The sequence below is a fragment of the Dioscorea cayenensis genome, chromosome 13 (genome assembly GCF_009730915.1).
Source record: "Dioscorea cayenensis subsp. rotundata cultivar TDr96_F1 chromosome 13, TDr96_F1_v2_PseudoChromosome.rev07_lg8_w22 25.fasta, whole genome shotgun sequence".
Taxonomy (NCBI): Eukaryota; Viridiplantae; Streptophyta; class Magnoliopsida; order Dioscoreales; family Dioscoreaceae; genus Dioscorea; species Dioscorea cayenensis.
The window spans coordinates 2,500,626-2,521,978 of record NC_052483.1 but is presented as its reverse complement, the minus strand read 5'-3'; the positions used below and the strand labels follow the sequence as shown (position 1 = coordinate 2,521,978).

Genomic DNA, 21,353 nt, shown 5'->3' with positions numbered 1-21,353 from the left:
CTAATAACAAGCATACAAGTTTGTTAACAAATAATTGGATGCATGGTTTAAATAATATATAGATGAAATAACAGGACTGTTAGGGAAGAAAATGTTGTTTTGATCTAACTAGAACCATGCAATATATCATTCCATATCAGCAGAAAACTTGGAAATACAATAGTTCAACAAATACCAATTCATAAGATCACATATTTCATTACATCATATTATATATATATATATATATATAGAACCGAATCTAACATCAAAAATAAGCAAAAGAACAAATTAAGAAAGAGACATGCACAGAAGGAACAGCTTACATATCTTCACCTTTTTGTTTTTCATGATGTGTACACACTCAAGACATTACTTCTTACCTTTTCTTTTCACTTTCACAAAGAAAAAGATCAATGAAATGACTGAGAATGCAGAGAAGCATGCAACAACAATACAATATTCTATAGACACTCAAAGAATTTTCATAGAATTCACAAAGAACATATACAACTACAATTGATGTCCGAATTTTAAGCATCACAAACACTAGATCTTCATCTTAACTATTTGCACAAATGTGAAGTTTAACTTGTGAATGAATCCATGGACAAAGAAAGAGAGAAAAAATTCACAAGATTTAATCTTTCTTGCCATATTATAGCAACAATTAAAAAAAACTCCAGTCAAATGCTCACAAGCTAAGTAAACCGGAGATGGATTTGCTACCAAAATCAGTAGGGTCCTTTGACTCCTTCTCCAATGGGCGCAATGGGGAAGAAGATGGAGGCAGAGGGAGTAGAAGGCAGGGAGAAGATGGAAGGGCGAGAGGAAGGTGGATTTAGTGGGCGGCGGGGAGAAGATGAAGGTGGAGGGAGTGGGAGGTGGGGAGAAGGATGTGGCAGCCAGTCAAAAAAAAAGCCTAGGTTTTTTATCCCAGCACCCACACGAAAAATAAAGGAAAATTTTATTTTGGTTTCACCTGTTTGAAATATTCCTTTGGAATCATATGATTCCATAGGAATTTTAACATGTAAAAATTTTATTCAAACACCCATTCCTATAAATTCCTATATAGTACTAAATTCCATAGGAATGGCCACCATTCCTATGGAATTTGCTGGTATCCAAACAGGGCCTAAACATCTTCATATGATTTAAATTTACTTGAATCATATTCCCTCCATTCCTTTTTACTTGTCACGTTTTGGAGCTCTTCTATGTTCATTTTTTTTCCAAATTTATCCTTTAATTTAATGTATTTGTATAATTTTTAATAAATCAGAATGATTTAAGCATTAAATTAGATACTCCACTAATGGAGTTTTAAATATGGGTAGTTTTTGAAAGTAATAAATTTTTTTATAAAATATAGGTAGCCAACTAACTTTAACTAATTTTTCTTAATCGGTGTGAATTAAGTAAATATGAAAACTAAAAATGAACAAAGGGAGTATAATGTCAAGAATGACAACCAAAAATCTTGCTCCACCAAAGAGAAAATCAATCGCAGTTGATCAATCATTAAATTTGAATTTTTGAGACAGAAAATATATTTTAAAATTTAAAATATCCCCAAGAAGCAATAATTATTTGTACAATATATTTATTAATAATATATTAGTAAATGACATGATTACAAATAAATATTGTTAACTAAAAATTTAGTAAAATTTATATTTTAATGAAAAACCTCAATTCACTTTTAAAAAAATATCTTGAATTAGAAACAGAATTGTGTTTTATTTTTAAATGCCTAGTTTTAATTGAAAGTTACCTACAAAATTACAAATAACTTTAAATATATAAATATTGATAATAATGGTTACAAATATATATTATAGATATATGGTATAATACCTGAATTGGTCCCTCTATTTTTCTCTTTTCCCTTTTAGTCCTTCTACTTGAAAATATTCCTGATTAGTCCCATTTTCAAAAGTAGAGAGACTAATTGGGAGCATTTCTTCGTAAGTGGGTATATTTTTAAAAGTAGAGGAACTAGTCGGAAGTATTTCTGAGTAGAGGGACCAAAAAGAAAGAGAGAGAAAAATAAGGGGACTAATTAGGGAATTATACCTAAATATATCTATTTATGAAATTATTATTTTATAAATATTTAATATGCTATCTTTATGTAAAATTTTAGTACACATAATATTATTTGACATTCTAAGTATTTCTTGAGAAATAATTAGAAAACAAATAACCTGCTTAATTATATTTTTTAATAAAATAATCAGTAAATTAAAATATTTATATATTTTTTCTAATTATATTTTTTCATGAAAATACTATTATAAATATTTATAGGTTTTATATAAATATAAAATTTTACAAAAAAAAAAATGTAAACTCCTTTTGAAGAATAACATATTAAAATCCTTTCAAGATATATATATATATATATATATATATGCCCAGAAGACCTTGTGGGCATGTTTATGCTCGTAAAGGGGATTTAGAGCCAAGTCAGAGGGCCTTACAAGCATGATTTACATCCCCTGTAAGGACCATCTAGAGGAGTTTATGACCACAGCCAGTGGCGGGGCCAGAAGTTATATATTAGGGGGGTGAATTGAAAAAAAAAAAATTAATAAAAATTTTACAAATTTTTAAATGTATTTATATATTATTTTATAGTTTAGTTTATAAAAATTAGGTGTCAAATAATAAATTTTTATAAAAATTCTACTGAAAATATAATTTTATATATTATATAAATTAATTTAAAAAAACTTAAACTAAAACATAGATTTTTTTTTAAAAAAATACTACATAAACTAATTTATAAAAATATTAATAAATCAAATACTAAATTTTTGATAATATATATTTTTTTAAAATATTTTGTTTTAGATTTTTTTAACGAAAAGCGAAAAAGAACTATATAGATCAGAGTATGCGCACGGGTTGAGCCATGTATCTTTAGCCAGGAATGGAGAGTTTGGGCTACAAGCCTGTACTCATAACTAGTGGCCTATTACAATTATTGTTTTTAACAAGTCCTGAAACTTGAGATCTTACCAAGTACCATTAATTTATGAGCCCTTTGAATGTTTTAGATTAGATATATTAATTTTAAAAAAAATTGATTTAAAAAAATAAAAAGCTAATAGAGAGATATTAAAAAAAACTGAGAGAGAAATAGAGTGGAAATTTAAAAACTCGTGTGTGTGTGTGTGAGAGAGAGAGAGAGAGAGAGAGAGAGAGAGAGGGGGGCCGGCGGTGGCAGGGGGTGGCCGCCCCCTCTTTCTCCACCCCTGACCACAGCATACGCTTGTAAGAGCAGTCACAAGAAGCAATATAGTGAAGTTACGGTCCAGCACTTACGACCGTAAGCTAGATCGTAACACAAATAGAAGACCTTACGAACGTGACTTATAGCCGTAATTGGTCTCGTAAGGCTCTCGACTATCTTCTCCAGCTCCCTTACAACCACATCCTTATGTATGTAAGCAGCCTGTAAGCAGTCGGGTATAAATAGGCTTGATGAAGGTTTTTAGGGCTGCTAATTTTTTTTTTTTCTTTTGGGCGATTCTTGGAGGCGAAGTGAGGGAAGATAAGATACGAATCTCCAGCACCTAAGGAGGAATTTTAAGGGGGATTTGGCTCAACATTCAAGAGGATTGATGATCGTAGTCGTCAAGCTCACCTTGGTGGCATGCGTGGAGGCCTATCTAAGGTTTCTTTGGTGATTCTTCATTAACGCAATTGAGAAGTGGGTTTTCATGGCCTTCATGTTTCCTCTTGTTATTTGTATCTTGAATGCTTACCCTCCATTAATGGAGGGCTAATCTGTAGATGTTTGGGTATAGTTGAACTCTAGGGTTTATATTTTGACATTGGTTGTTGGATCTTTGATGCTTTAATTGTTTTTTTATTTACAATCCCATCTATTTGAGCCTGTGCGATTGAATGTTTGGTTCCTAATGAGAAGAAAACCATAGCTATACCATATTTGGAATTGCTACGTGACGAGAAGAAATTCCCACCTAGCATAGACTTGCCGCAATTCGAGAGGATAGTGGGCACACTTTTAGTTTGGGTACTTCAGAGACTTTGTCTCCCGCAATTTTTTCGAGTGGGTTAGTTATAATCTCCGTGCTCTTTGCAATTATGTGGAGTGGATTTTAGGAGAAATCGCATTTCTACTATGTATTCGAATTAGGGATAATCTTTCTCTACGAGGGAAGATTATCTACTTAATTAAGAGATTGTCATTGACCCACAATAAGGTTTTATAGAGTGTTAATGCGATTGTATGGATGTCTGTATTAGCTCCGCACCTATGCAGTTACTCTTCGCCTGAGAAATAGGGGTTGAGTATAATTCTGAAAATTTTTCGGTTCAAATAGGATTGCATGTTTAGACAACCTTTGTTATGTACTTCATAACCCTAGAGGGATACTATGCCTGGACATCGCTTTCTTCTTTGACTTCTCTCCTATTATTCCCCGTATTTTTTTATTCTTGCTTACTCTTGGTCACATACACAACATTCAATCATTTAGGCTATTTTTCGGGTTTAGAGTCATTACTAGTATTCATTTTCTTCTTTGTGGACCGACACTTGCACATACACTTGTGTCCCTATCAAGTTTTTGGTGCCATTGCAGGGGAAGAATAGTGATATTAGGAACACTTGAATATCTGTCACTTTAGCCATTTCTTTTCTTTCTTCTTTGTTTTTTTTTTGTTTTTCTTTATTGTTTTATGATTCTTTTTCTTTTGTTGATTTCAGTGTATGCCACCAAAGGGCAAATCAACAAGACTGGCAGAAGTTGAGAGCAGTGTAGAAAGATTGATTATAATTAGATTGAGAACAGCTCTACTGAATGAGACAGGGTCTTTGACAGTGAGTGTTGAGAGAAAAGCAGTTGGACACCATGGTAGATCAAGGGAAATGATATAGGACCTTTTCATATTATGCTCGTCTCACTTTTGATGGCTCTCAGTCAAGTATAGTGTGCCCACCAGTTGCAACCAATAACTTTGAACTCGAGCTTGCATTTATATAGATGGTCCAGAATTTAGTACAGTTCCATTGGCTATTAGACGAGAATCCTAATGGTCACATAGGAGGATTTTCAAAGTATGTGATATGCTGAAGATTAACAATGTCTCTGACGACACAATCAGACTTCGCTCGTTCCCATTTTCATTGAAAGGAAGAGCTAAGAAATGGCTTTAGGCTTTCCCTAAAGCATCTATCACGACTTGGGAGTAGCTCGTCGAAGCGTTCTTCGTTCGTTATTTCCCACCTGGAAGAACAACTGAGTTGCGTCAGGAGATTACAGCTTATGCACAATTAGACACTGAATCATTGTTTGAGGCGTGGGAGCGATTCAAAGACTTGCTAAGAAAATGCCCGCATTGTAACCTCCCTGAATTGATGGAAGTTCAGATTTTTTTATCAAGGCTTGAATTAGAGTACCGGACAACTTATAGACTCAGTAATGGGAGAACGGGTGTTGAAGCATAGTGTTGTTTTTGAGATTGGGTTTAATGTTGTTGCTTTTCATCCAGAGATGGGCATTGTTTTCCTGAGAATGATCAATAAGATCATGTCTTACAAGATGAGCAATGGTGAGTTGAAAGAGGTTTGTAAATTGATGCACAAGAGCATCCAGGGTTTCTTTGTTTTCTCTCCTTTTTTAGGTGAGGATGTGTTGCGTATGCAACGGTTAGATGTTTAAATTTGAGAGGATAAGGGAGGAGAATAGGAAGAGAAGAGATAAAGATGAGGAGAGAAGAGAAGATAAACCAGGGAGATTAGAATAAGTGTGAAGAAAAGGGGATAATACTCTCCCCTACCCAGGCTGTGCCCCCATTCATTTAAAGCATTGTAACAACTTGTCAAGTGTACAATCCTCATTGGTGCCAGGCTCCACTACTCATTCAAATTGATTACATGATAACTACTAGTATGACCAATAGTCTTATGATTTAGTGCATGATTCTGTTTCCCTGCTTCATTTGTCTGCCACCCACACGTCAGAGCACCTCATTTTACATAACAAAGTCCTTGAACCTCGTGACTTGTGTTGACACCCTTTCAGTGCGCCCACTTCTGCGTATTTGGGTCACATCAGATGCATCAGGATGTCTTGGAGAGTAAATTTGGTGCATATTTGTAACTTTATTTTGTGTTTGTATTTGTTGGCAAATTGCATTTCTTTGTGCCTCTGGTTTTATTTTGTCATCTCTCTCTCACACACATACATGTATCTTTTAGGTTATAGCAGTAGTTATATCCATGATATAATGTACTTTTATCAGCACCAATAAACTCTTCATCCCTCTCGCACTGTCTATAACAACCAGTCTCTCCTCTCAAGTCACAGCTTGCACAATGAATATTATTTGAAATATGAATTTTGTTTAGAAATAATCATCAATTTTTGCACAATCACTGTATTGGAAAATGAGTCTTATCACTAACTGGATTAATCTATTTAATGTGTACAGAACTATATCAAGATCTTGCTTCACTGTTATCATAAAAAAATGAAGAGGATTAATACAGAAAGAAATCTCTAGCAGAAATGAAACTATGGTTATTAAAATTCTCATACACTAGACTCTACAAAAGTGAATTTGTCATGCAATGTACAACTCCGGAGAGATCAGCTATCAATTCATTATTAAGATTATAAAAAACCATGCTGACATCCAAGACATATATACATTAAGATATCCAACCATATGAATGCAGAAAAACAATGCAAAGAATTTAAAATCTAGAAAAAGTGAACTTCCGAAGGAAAACAGCAACAAAACCTGATTTCTTTTCAGTTTCAATGAGTAAATCCAATGTCTTCCTCATTAGAAGAGTCCAAACTTTTGTTTGCCTTTATTTCCTAAATTGAGAGATCACTATTCATTACTCTAAGAAAAATATAGGTTTAAATATTGTACAGGTCCTTGCAATTGTGTACTTTCTGCCCTTTTAATCCTTACAATATTTTTAGGTACAATTAAGTCCTTATATTTAGTCAAGTTGGGTCATTCTAGTCCGCGGTGTAGATTGATAAGTGTAAAATGCAAAGACTTAATTATACCTAAAAATATTACCGTGGACTAAAACGACTCAACTCAACCAAATATGAAGACTTAATTATATATAAAAGTATTAAAAAGACTAAAAATGCATAAAGTACACTATTATAAGGACTTATACGGTAATTAAACCAAAAATATAATAACAAACATAACACAGAGATTACTACAGGGATAAATGTGTAACAACCGTAGGCCAAGTTCCATGGTTACAAGCTCGATGAGCTCATCATATATATATATATATATATATATATATATATATCTAAATAACAAATTCATAATGGAAAAAAAAAAAGCAAACATAGTGGAAACAATTATTAGCAAACCACTGAATTCCATACTGAGTAAAGGAAAGAATTAAAATGGGAACCAGAGAACAAACAAGCAAATTAGCGATTCCATCCATCTTCATTTGATTTTGTATCATTCCAAACAATACTTAAAAAACTCCACAAAAATAATTAATAGTAAAGAGGAAAATAATTTATAACAAGTTAAATACCACAGTGGTGGTATCCGAGAACTAGTATAGTCATATTTTATCCCATAAATATAACTGATGAATAACCATCTAACCTCAGGCAATCTAGTGAAGGCAGCTTTTGCTCACTTAGAACCAGTTAAAAAATTGGGGTTAGATTGAGCAAACTATGAAGAACTTCACAATGGAGAAATATAAACTTTGTATCTTTCTGTTTTATGAAATTGACTTCCATGAGATAATTCAACCTCTCATTACAGGACAAAAATAGTGGAGGGTAAATTAGAGCTTCATTTCAGCTGTTGGAATTAATTCAAATAAGAAAAAAAAAAGAAAAGAAATTGAGGATTATGCATGAATTTGATTAATTTGGAGTTGAGTTTTATTTACCCAATTTGCAGAGATTGTTGTAGGAGTGCTTGTGAATGGCATGTGTTCTCTGCATTGACTGCAATTAACTGCAGAAATTTTGATTGCTTAGTGTGCTTGGATTAAAGAAAAAATAAAAAAAAACAAAGTAAATTTCTGCAGAAGAACTAAATGACAATTCTAAGCATTTTAGTGTCACAAAATTATCGCAGTTTTTCACAAAAATCTCAGGCTCTGGAAATTTGACTAGTTATCACAGCTTTCAAGATTTTACCAACTCCCACCATAACCTTAAACCATTTTAATTCAACAAGGTGGCCTTGCTTAATTAGATAAACAACTGACAGAGGTCAGTGGTATGAATGAACAATACCACAGGAACAACCAATTTGAGCCATACTATATTAATAGACCAACTATATTATTCCATATCAACAAGCTAAACTAAGCATCAATATTCACTGCAATTAATTAATTGACATAAATTCCATATTCCGACATCGCAAAAATTTCTTATAAATCAACAAAAAAGGTCATTCTCTCTTCATTGAAATAAACACAAACTCACAATCAATATCTAATTAGACAGAAATAGAACACATGGAGCATACAGATAAGAAAAAAGAAAATGCCTAATCCATTGTGAGTAGCACAGATAGCATAAACACACAGATGCAACAATCAATTTCTAAACCAATTAATGATGTAAACTATAGACCTCAAATTCTACTACTATGGGATGAAAACAGAGTATTCTTGAGTCCTGAATTTCTAAGGCCTAAAAGGACAAGAGAAAACAAAAAAATACAAATAAAATAGTATACTCATCATTTTATTTTGTCACCTAATCCTCATTTACTGTATCATTTTATTCTTGTTCCAACTTTCACACTTTGAAAATGTCTTAATCACTAGAAATTCTTCAATGGCCAGATTTGGTCCAAATAAAGTTTAAGTTGTACTTGTTCAAGTTGTACCTGTACATTGAAAATGAGGGTCTTAATGTCTCACTTGCTAACCTTTAGTCTGTGTGTGGCTCCTTCCTTGTAGAAAACAGGCAATGCATAAAATCACATAAAATTACCATTCTTTTTTTACTTTGCTTGAGAGCTACAACATCACTAACTTTGAAAAGATACACTAAACTTAAACAACTAAAATATTACATTTGAACAGCACTTCTCTCACTAGTTCTTAAAATCCATTCATACTAATTTGACACCAAAACTTGCAGAATTTTGTTAGACCAGATAATTGAAAAGATCACGAACTGAAAAAATAGCTCTAAATCAGAATATAGTCGTTGATTATGCACTTCACAATATACATATCAAAATATAAAATATCTTACTTTTTCACAATAACCAAACAATTCAGCGAGACGTTGTTCAATGACCTGAAGTCCATTGATCAAAACATTCAGATCAGTAGAACACCAAAAAGAAAGCTAGGAAGGAAATCTACCAATCCATAAAAGGAGGTTAATTAAGTGACCATGTGGCTTCTAACTTGGATGCCATTAGAGACTTTTAATGTAGACAGAATGACCATTAGCTAGAAAGAAGCAGATAGGTTTATAATGAAAACAAATATCCAAAATAACAACCAATAAATTCAGGATTAAAATTGAATCTTACCAATCTAAAAATTCAAAGAAACATCAGCCCCTAATACTTCTCCAATCAATCAAACCAAATACAAACGAGGTAGCCTAAATTTCATCACCAACTTACCCAATACCTCAAATTACCTAGAAAAGGAAAACAAAAAAAAGAAGATAAAAACACATAAGATCATCTAGGAAAGATCAATCCAACATATATATATCTCCAATGGCGTCAGTAAACAAACAAAGAAATCCCCAGATCTTGAGACCGGTTGTAGGAGAATCTTTCTTTACCTCCAATAAGTTCAACAACCCAAAAAAATCCCCAAATCTGATTGTCAAATTGGAAGAACAATAAGTTCTCTTTTTCTTAGTATTATCACTAACCTGACTTCTTTGAAAAAAAAACCACACAACAAAAGATATGATATAAAAGATTTGAAGTAGAAGAATTCCTGACCAAAGAAGAGAGAAATATGCAACAAACAAAAAACAATAGATATCCCAAAATTTTAGATAAAAACCTTAATAAAGGTTTTCATGACATCAAGTAAGCTCTATCAAGTGTCTACTTTCATTAAATCAGGATGGCAAGTTTATACATCAACACTGATATAAGTTATGATACAAATCAGCACAAAAAGAGGTAAATGTGACCAGGACTTCATGATTCCTTCAACATGTTCTTACATTCAATTATGAAATATGCTAAAGGCATTTGGTGGCTCACAACCATTTCATGGTTGCTTGTACTTCTGCCCCAATCACTCCTATAAAGATGAAATTTGGCATGCTAACATTTCCTTATCTGAGTTCCTCTTTGTTTTACATTCAGAAAATCTTTCAGCAGGGAGAAAACAGATTATTTCAATAAGACCAAAAAGCCAATCACGAGAAATGCATGAGGTACCACAGAATATTCAAAAATTATTATTTACAGTGTTCATATATATATATATTTATAAAATGAATAAACTATGGCTTTGGAATTAAGGTAAAAATAATATAAAATAATTTCTGAATACATCAAGTTCATGAAAGCGCCATTTTTATATGAATATAAACAGTACCAAACAGTACTAAAACCCGGATGTACAGTATATATACAATATGAGAATAGTATAAGAATCCCGGATGAACAGTAGGGTGAACAGTACTGTCGGGGGAGGGATTTTGAACTCATGACCTCCTCCTTATACTTTGGTATTATACCATTGAGTTATTTCTTAACTGGGAAAAATTTTCTTATTTATTTTTAATAATACATAAACCACAAAATGTCCAATCTTACTTGACTTCAGGGCATTTTCTTAACTGGGAAATTTTTTTACTGTTTTGCAAGTATGGAAGTTATACATTCTCCGCCCTATAACAATGAATTATAGAGCATACTAATGTGACTTATGGTGTGTTTGTTTGGGAGTATTTGGTTTTACATGTAAAACCAAATACTTTACTTTATGAAATTCATTGTTTGTTTGAGTGCATTTGCAAACCCTGATGTAATTCGGATTACATTACAATAGCTTTTTTGGTGTACTTGGTTTTACGCCCAAATTGGGCGTAATACCAAATCTTGGGAGTTGAAAATCAATTTATATATACATACATGCATCCATACACATACACATACATATACATGTATACATTTATATAAACATATACAGGTATTTTTACACATATATACATACTTATATACATATATGTATATATACTTATACATATATATATATATACTTATATATATTCATATACATATATACACATACTCATACATATATACATATATATATATACTCATATACATAGTTTTACACATACATATATATACCCATATATGTATATGTATATATGCACAAACATATATGTATATATGTATATGTATATACATATATACATATACATATATATACTTATACACGTATATGTATATACACATACACACACACATATACATGTACTTATACAGATATATATATATATACTCATGTACATACATGCATATATACACATATATACATATATTTATACATATATATATATATATATATATATATATACTTGTATACATATATGCATATATACACACATATACACATGCATTTTCCAATTACAGATTTACAAATCATTTCAAACAAACATAAAATTTTCTAATACAGTAATTTCAGTTATATCAAACCAAACACAAGATTTGACTGCACTGTATTTTGAAAACCAAATGTTTTTAATTACATGTAACTAGAAATCCACTGCATTTAGAATTACATCCAACCAAACGGCCCCTTAAAGAATGTAAGGAGATAAGTTCTCAAAAAGTAAGAGAAGATTGAAAACAATGGATTTAATTAGGAATATATAAATCTACGAACAAGTAATATAATAACAAATGTAGGAACAATGATTTGATGGACTCCAGTACTTATGATGCCTAGTTATTTACAAGAAAACTTGCAAAAAACAGTAAAAAAGGACACAAAGAAATTCAATTGTCACCTAATAGGATTTATATTGTTTTAACTATGGTACATTCAACTGTCATCCGTGCCACACACACACACACACACTCTCTCCATCACTTTCTCTCTCATTCTATAAATGTGATAAACATCACCATCACGGCCGCCTATCCCTTTCTCTTCCCATCATCCACCGTCTTCTCCCTCTCTGTTCCGATCATCACCGGCGCCACCACCTTGTTACCGCCATCCTTCTCTTCTTCGCTCGCTACCAAAGAGGACCCATCCCATCCCCTAAGCTCACTGCCATTTCAACGATCACGTCCCTCCATCGATCTTCTTCAGCTTCTTCTCCTTCTTCTTCTCTTTAGCTCTCTTCCCCTTCTCATCCTCAGCCAAATCTCTCCGACTGGGACCCACGCCTGTGCCCTCCGAGCTTGCTTGCAAGTTGCAACGTGCTCTTGGAAAGCTTTGATCACCTAATGAATGAGCTCATGATTTGGTAAACAGTCCTAACGAGGCCAGAAGCTAGTGTAGCACTCGAAGCACCCACAGTCTACACCGACTGGGCAGCACCGCCGGTCAGTGGCAGACCCAAGAATTTAGTTTATTCTAGGCTTAAATAAAAGTCAATGTTCTCATATTCGGCACCCTTTAATTTTCCGGCGTTCTTAGCCCAACCATGACCTCTCCTCAGTTCAACCCTAACCAGTGGCAGAACCATAACTCATCGATAAATGCGTTGAAATCAACTATTATCATTGTTAGGGATATTTTGAACAATTTCTAAAATTTTATTAAACCTTAAAATTTTAGTAGGTTTTAATTTAGAAAAAATTTTCATTACTAAAATTTTTTACATTTAGTCATGCCACATTTTCAATTTATTTTTTTCTTAATTATTAAAAAATTATAAAGTTAGAACATTGTTTTTTTATAATTTTTAAAATTTCCACAATTTTTTTTAAAAAAAACTTGTTTTTAAGTACTAAAATTATTAAAAACCTAATATTGCAAACTCTTGAATTTGAACCATGGTGGGTTCCTATTATCCAACTCCCACAAACGACTCAAGCACATGCTCATTATATATTAGCTAAATACAAACAAAATATTAGTAAACATAAATATGCATACAAAATTTCTTAGGCTTAACCTTCATCGGACACGGTTCTTCTAAAGTTTTCTGGCCAACCAGCTCGGGCTGTCGCCCATGTGGGTGCGCCCCTGCCACCGCTCATCCCTCCTGTTACCAACTGATCCACTCATTGACCTCGTCATCATTAGATACACCAGCACCTCCTTATCCTCATTTCTCATCATTGCCGGCTTCCGGTAACAACCTTAGCATTTTTATTGCATCCTCCCTTGCCGATCAGACCGGTGGATATTGCCCTTTTCTGTTAAGAGAGAGAAAGTGAGGGTTTATGGCTTTTAGAGAGAAGAAGTTAGGGTTTCATTTCCTTGTAGCTAAAGAAGCACGAAAATGGAGAGGATGTGACGTGAAGTGCATGCCATCCTTGTAATAAAAATATAACATCAGTCTCTAATATAGCATTCTTGTTTAAGAATTTTGATTTACAAAAATTCTAATTATATCCTTGGTTATAAAATAAAAATATTCATTAATAAATCAAAATCAATTTCTTTTGGTAAATATAAATAAATATCACATTTTATAAGAACTTACTTCAATATTTGTATATAATATTATGTTAAATAAAATTTTAAAATTATATAATATTATTTATTAGTTTGAGATGATTTGCAATTTTGGGGCTAGAATAATGGAAAAAAAATATTTGGGAATGTGGGTTTCAAGTGTTTTATTTTTAAATAAGGATTTGAATAGTTATATTTTTTTCCTTACCAATTGTTTTTTATTTCTTTCAAAAAATAAAAATAAAAATTTAACTTTTCTTAGTCATTCTTAACTTCATTTTTTAAATGGTAAAATACCCTATTTAGTCCCTCTAATATAGTCAGTCTGTCACTTTGGTCCCTTTAATATGATTTGTCTCTGTATTTTAATTTTTGAGAAATATAAATCCCTCTCTTTAATATAATTTGTCTTTAAGAGGCATTTATGAGGACTTACATTTTTTAAAAATTAAAATATAGGGATCTCCTAGGGATAAATTATATTAGAAGGACCAAAGTGGCAGACTGACTATATTAGAGGTACCAAATAGGTTATTTTACCTTTTTAAATATATTCTTAATCAATTGTATTAAATTATCATACACTGATTGTTTTATAATTAAAATTATTTTTTTGTAGTATTTAGGTATTATTGCTTATTTTGTTCTTTTGATGTCATTCGTTGCATTGTTCCTGTATGCATTGGAATATTGATAATTGGATTGTCATTTGGAATCAATAACCCAACGCGAGTTGGTGAACAAGGAACAAGCCCAGATGAAAGGATTTACAATGTTATTGTCTCCTATGAGATAGTGGGGTTGATGTTTTCTATATCTTCATTGTTGCTGGGTGAGTCACTATGGGTTGCTTTCAACATACTAGTAGCTAAGAAAGCCACCCAGAGCAGGAGCTTTTGTTACGACGACATCCAATATTATTACTGCCATTGAAGTGTTTCTTGTATTTAGCCGTAGGATTTATGCTCTTGTTTGGTATTTTAATAAGGTGTAAATCATATGTGTATTTAAGCTATACACATAACATAATCCATGCGCTTACATTAACAATGTTTTCATATCATGAAGTGCAACTCCTATGTTTAACTTCTTGTTATTGCAGGAGTATAATTGGTTGGGGACTCTGTTATTGTTTATTGCCCTGTTAAAGAAATTAGCTAATTGTTTAGTTGTGGTTGTATAAAAAAGAATAGAGTACTCTAATCCCAATCGCATCAGTTTATTTTTGGGTATTTATTGTTTAAAAAGATTATGGCTTGGTAATATGATTTCTATAGTTGAAGATTTAATTATCAAACATGCATGTAAAAGATACTTGGACAAATAAACGATGATCTCATGCATGAATTTCGAGCTTGTTTAGTTTTCTTTTCCAATTGTATATACATGATCACTTGAAGATACTTACCAAGTAATGTGGATAGATATGAAAAATTCATTAAGATAACTCTAAAAATAAACTATAGTTAACTATATGAGAGGGGTGGAATTCATAGCTCTAAATCAGGAACACAGTAAAATGATTGAAATGTCTTGTTATATTTCTTAATATTACGGTCTTTTGACATTATTATTATTATATTATTTTTTAATCTTATAGCCCAATTCACACTCTATGATATTCTGAAATGTCTTGTTCTACTTCTGCAATATGATAATCTAATGGTGAAATTTTTACCCATGTCTTATTCGGTAGGGAAAATTTATGTGGCCTAGTGAGAAAGCAAAAGTTGTGAGAGCAATTTGGGAGACTACGTGCAAGGAACGGTTGCGTGGTATGTTGGAAGAAGAAAGGAAGCGGGCAATGAGACATTTTGGTGTTAGTGAAATTTCAAAGTGCAAAGGTTACAATGTAGGTTGGATTCAACTGGACATTTGGGATCGATTGGTTAGTGATGTGTGGACTACTGATGCATGGAAAAATCGATCAATTAATGGCAAGCGAAATAGGATGACTGAGAAAGATGGAAGCATCACCAAGCATACCGGTGGATCAATTCCTTTTATGGTTCATGCGGAGAGGATGGTATGTACATAATTCATATTTTAAATTTTACTAGCACGTGTCTTTATAATCTCTTATTTAATATTGTCATGTAGGAAAAACAACTAAACCGAAAACCAACCTATGGAGAATTGTTCAACCGCACCCACAAACGTGAGAAAGGTCAAGGTGATTTTGTTGATCATAAGTCCAAGAATGTCTGTGTAAGTGTATGCCTTTGATAATATGCACTTCTTTTCTTATGTGGTTGTCTATGTTCTTAATATTTCTTTTCACTTTATTGGAGAATAAATGTGTTACTTTTTTTTTAGAGATAGTATTTATAGAATTCTATCATGGTGTGCTTTCCATCATGGCCATATAGGAGAATTTACATATGTTTTCTTACAATTGCATGTATTTCTATTTGTGCATGCTTCTTGTGCCAAAAAACTGAATATGCTTCTTGTATGGGGATTATTACATCACAATTTTTTTTTGTTGTCAACTTTTTATTGTCATGTTATAATGTAGGATCATTGATATGTATATTGATGAAATTGCAACTAGCTAGTTTATAAATTAATTTTGATGTATATGTTGATCTAATTGGTTTGTTATTTTTTTATAGGAATCTTATACTTCTTCAATGAGTCAAAAGTATGGTCCTGATGAAGCCAATCATCATGAGTTTGACCCAGAAGTTTGGTGTGATGCAATTGGAGGGCAAGGTACTACACGCACTCATTTCTATGGGTTTGGAATCACGCCACGTGGTAAGAATTTCATATCTACTTCCATCAATGCTGGAGATGCATCATACTCGGCTTGTAGTCGTCCGAATCATGAACGTGAACAAACTCCAATTGAAATTGACAATTTACGTGAAGAAGTGACTCTTGTGAAAGACAGAATGATCAACTTAGAGGATAAAGTAGAGAAGCAAGCGAGTGATACGGCGGATATCAAGAAGTATCTTGAACAAATGATGGATATGTTTAATCCTGCGCGTATGTTTACAAATGCTTCAATAGGACCTTCTCAGCCTACCTCGCATGATAAAGACACTGGTGGACCACCACTTTGAATATTAAACAGATTAATATATGCTATACATATGGTACTGTTTCTTTTTTATGCTTAGTACTTGTTAAGACTTGTTAATTATCAGTGATGTATGTACACTAAGTATGGTACGGGAAATTAATTACATGTTGACAGTATTTAATATTGTGTGTTTGCCATATGAATTTTCTTATATGTATTGGTTCAGGGAAATCAAGCAGGATAAATATAATTAATAATATAATATAAGAGCTTTAGTGACGGAATTCATTTGGATGTAAAGGGACTGATTCCGTGGGTGATATTCTTTTAGTGACAAAAATCCGTGGGTAATACACCACATCAGTGACAAAATTCCGTTGGTGTTAAAAGGACTTTCCTGACGAAATTCCGTGGGTGAAGCGAGTATCAGTGACGGAATTCCGTCGGTGATATACACTACCAGTGACAAAATTTGTTTGGTGGTGAAGAGACTAAATACCTAATACCGTGGGTGATAATTATTTATTGACGGAATTTTGTGGGTAATACACAACATCAGTGACGGAATTTCGTTGGTGTTAAAGATCATTACCGATGGAATTCCGTAGGTGAAGTGAGTATATCTATGACGGAATTCTGTCGGTGATATACACTATCAGTGACGGAATTCATTTGGTGGTGAAGAGACTCAAATATAGATTTCCGTGGGTGATAATTTTTTAATGACGGAATTCCGTGGGTAATACACCACATCAGTGACCGAGTTTCGTTGGTGTTAAAGATCTTTACCAACGAAATTCCGTGGGTGAAGTGAGTATATCCGCGACTGAATTCCGTCGGTGATATGTATTTTCTTATCATTAATTTCAGTTTTTATTTTGAATTCACTAACAGAATATTCCGTCGGTGATACTCTAGCATCACCCACGGAAAAGAATATTTCCGACGGAATATCATCAGCGACACAAAATTTTCCGACAAACGTTTCCAACGGACAGTTCCGTCGCTGTTGATCATCAGTGACGGAAAATTCCGTCAGTGATGTGACTGTTTTCTTGTAGTGTTTGTGATATTGTTTGGTATGATGCAGATACGATTGACGTATGCACCTATCAGCAGTATTACTCCTATCTCTTTTTCGATATTGATTGTGTTGTTTTTTTCAAGTCTTATTAGTGTATTAGTGGGCGCAGTATGTTTGGAATATTTTAGTGCTACTTGGCCAAAACAGTAGCACAATATATGCTAGGTGGTGTGACTGAGTGGTTGGAATTAATATGTTGTTAAGAAAACGAAGTGTTTGTAGAGTTTATTTTATCATATGATATTAGCATTTGATAAATTTATATCTAAATAAATTTCATTCTATAATTCACATCATCTATGCTATTTTATAATTGACTATTAAATTATTTATTCGGCTTTGTAGTAACCTTTGTATCAACAAAATGAGCAATGTTATGAATAATTTTGTAATATTTACATTTCACAGTAAAAATTTAATGCCTCATTTTAAAAGGGATTTAAAATAAAATTTTACTATTTCTAAGAATCCAGTTTTTATTCATATCACAAATAAATAGTATTTGAAACATATTAATTAATTTATCTTTTAATCTCATCACATATAAAAAATAAAACAATAATTATTATTTTTTAATCTATACTAAGGCTATTTTAATTAATAAATTAATTTATATACACAATGTTCGTATCTAAAAAATACTCGTAATAAACAATAATATCACAAGTCATCAACTTAATCAACATCAAGAGTATTATAAAATGTAGTTGAACTAATGCTGCCTTTTCTATCGGATGAAAAAGCTGCTGATAAATACCACCCGCACGAGCGCCTCGTTTATGCCTAAATATCCACCAAGCTCTTTGGCTTAGTCTGCTTGATTTTAACTTGAAAAATGATGCGTGATTAACATGATGATCACTATTGAATAATAGACTGACAAAGTGCTTTTTTTATGAATATAAACGATCTTAAACAAAGATCTTGAACCCGGGATGTCAGATGATATGTATAGTATGAGAATAGTATAGAAATCCCGGGTGAACATTGTATGAACAGTACTGTTGGGGAAGAGATTTGAACCCATGACCTCCCCCTTACACTTTGATGTCATACCATTAGACTATCCAATGGTGAACAGTACTGATGATCACTAGTTTCCAAAAGTTTTGAGACTTAATTAGAATCTGCCACAAAATTTTAATGAACATGAAGCTTTCATAGAATAACCAAAAAACATGGATATTAAAAGAAAAACACACTCCAATTTAGTTTATGAGCTTGCCATGTAATATAAACTCACATCTTTACATGACTTAAATCTAGTTATCAATTGACACTGTACTAGTGAACAACCAAATTATAAAAATATTAATTATATAGTGACCATTTATCCAAGGCATGCAAGGAGACAAACAGATTGATTAGATATATTGTATCATATTTATAGTAAAATATACGGCTATAATAAAACTTTAATTACACTGCTTAGGAAAAAAGACTATGGCTTGCAAATATAAACTCACAACAAGGATGATACATATAAAACCGACCATACATAAACAATTAATACAACAATTTATCCATCGACTTAATTTACATATAAAGATGAAAACTTTAAGAAGTGAAAAACTCTCAAGGTTAAATAAATGTTAAATAAATGATAGGTACTTAGAGACCTGACAAATACACCTAGTTTACATAAGATGTACACAAGTAATGATGATCAATGCACCTCACAGTATATCTATAAATTGAGATGAGAATCACTCTCAAGGCTAAATAAATGATATTTGAGTTAAAAAAAATAAAATAAAATTACTGTCATAATAATCTGCCAAAAGGAGAAATAAGATGCATGAAATAAATTTGATGTGTTTAAGGCATTAATAACTTAATCACATAGCAAATATATAGCAATGATAGATCTAAGAAAAAAAGATTGTTGTTTCATATTTAAATTAAATTCATCGAGCAAGTGTGTGGGGTAGAGTTTTTCAAGCATACAAAAGAATACCTATAAAACTACAATGAGCAACACCTGTAAAATAAATTAATCAAACTATTAGTAGGAAGTATCCTACGCCATCAAGAAAATTTCAAGAAAAGATGCTTGCTATGGACTTAGTTCTAACAAGCAAGTTGATAATTTTGAGTTTTCAACATGATAGCGATGGTAAATTAAATCATGAATTGACTAAAAAAAATATTAAAGCATCACTTAGTTGATAAAATATAACCAAAACAATAATGAGAAGCAATTTCAAAAACTGGAATGAAAATTGTCCCAAGACAACCTGCAGCAAGTCAAATTGAACATACAATATAGAGGATGTGTTAAACATGGTAATTTATGTACACAATGTCAATATTTTGGTGCGTCATAAATCCACTGGTCTTACTAAAAATTACACACACAAAAACAAAAAAACTTCAATCCATTGATCTTAAATTTAAAATAATCTGTTGATGTAATCATTTAAAAAGATTTAGAACACAATATAATTACGAACCAGGCACTAGTGAACAAGACAAAAATTTGTAGGGTTTCACTACAAGAAATCATGGTGGGTTTTTTGGGTATACCTTGACATTGAAACTCTCTTCTACCTTACTGTGTTGGGACCATAAACACATAGAAAGCAGCTATCAAACCAAAAAGCACATTCCAACCTGCATTCAAATCCTCAGAGTTTTCAAAACGGGAACCATCAAATAATTGAGGGATAACTGCATAGATTGGTGGGAAAATGAGGGAGAAAGAGTTCTACCAGTGATGGTGGGACAGTAATGTCTTTCAATTCCATTCCAACATTCTCTTCCATGAGATCTATCTGGTGTGACTAGAAAGTCCACAACCACTTGCAGCGGCCTCCAACCTACAAACTTTCTTCTGCAGGATGTTGAGATCGAACCAAGGGAGGTCTCCGCAATCCCAAGTTCCGTGAACAAAGTTGATCACCCCGAATACAACAATCTTCACACACTATAAAAGACTTTTACAGAAGAGCAAGGTTACACAAATAAAAGGGAGAGCTAAGCACACTCACAGTTCCCTTTTTCATAGCATATATAAAAAACAAAAGACCAGCTACTACTAATATATTACAGCAATAAAGGTAGAAAACTAAAGCTAAACTTAACTCAGTCAAAGTACTAATGAAAAGACACGAATAAAACAGTATCCAATAGAAGATGCAGGATATAAAGGCAAAGTCTTCTCCTGTGCCAGCATCACCAATCTCCATGCAGATAGTGGCAGAGATGTCACGCGCCTCCAATGGGTTAAATCCAAGCTGTCCAACACTCATAGGTCCCGATGTAACAACAGTGTAAAGCAGCCAACTAGAGAACCTTGTATGGATTACAAACCAACACAGGATTGGGCCAAACATATCTAATATATATATATATATATAGCTTGAAAGGATTTTAATATATTATTTTTCAAAAGAAGTTTACATTTTTTTTTTTTGTAAAATTTTATATTTATATAAAACCTATTAATATTTATAATAGTATTTTCATGAAAAAATATAATTAGGAAAAATATATAAATATTTAAATTTACTGATTATTTATACACAAATATAATTAAGTTGCTTATTTGTTTTCTAATTATTTCTCAAGAAATACTTAGAATGTCAAATAATATTATATGTGTATTAAAATTTTACATA

The 21,353-nt window shown here is 32.3% G+C and overlaps 1 protein-coding gene and 1 long non-coding RNA gene across 2 annotated transcripts; one reads left to right on the top strand and one right to left on the bottom strand.

Annotated features, from left to right (window-relative positions):
* Positions 1-7,937: 7,937 nt before the first annotated feature.
* Positions 7,938-10,247, bottom strand: LOC120274559. Its single transcript, XR_005540949.1, has 3 exons — positions 10,191-10,247; positions 9,246-9,290; positions 7,938-7,983 (listed from the first exon to the last, which is right to left on the bottom strand). It is a non-coding gene; the product is annotated as an uncharacterized LOC120274559 (long non-coding RNA).
* Positions 10,248-15,323: 5,076 nt separating this feature from the next.
* LOC120274941 lies at positions 15,324-16,689 on the top strand. Its single transcript, XM_039281477.1, has 3 exons — positions 15,324-15,644; positions 15,719-15,826; positions 16,234-16,689. Exons 1-3 carry the CDS (start codon positions 15,324-15,326, stop codon positions 16,687-16,689), a joined length of 885 nt encoding a protein of 294 aa, XP_039137411.1.
* The last annotated feature ends 4,664 nt before the right edge of the window (positions 16,690-21,353 follow it).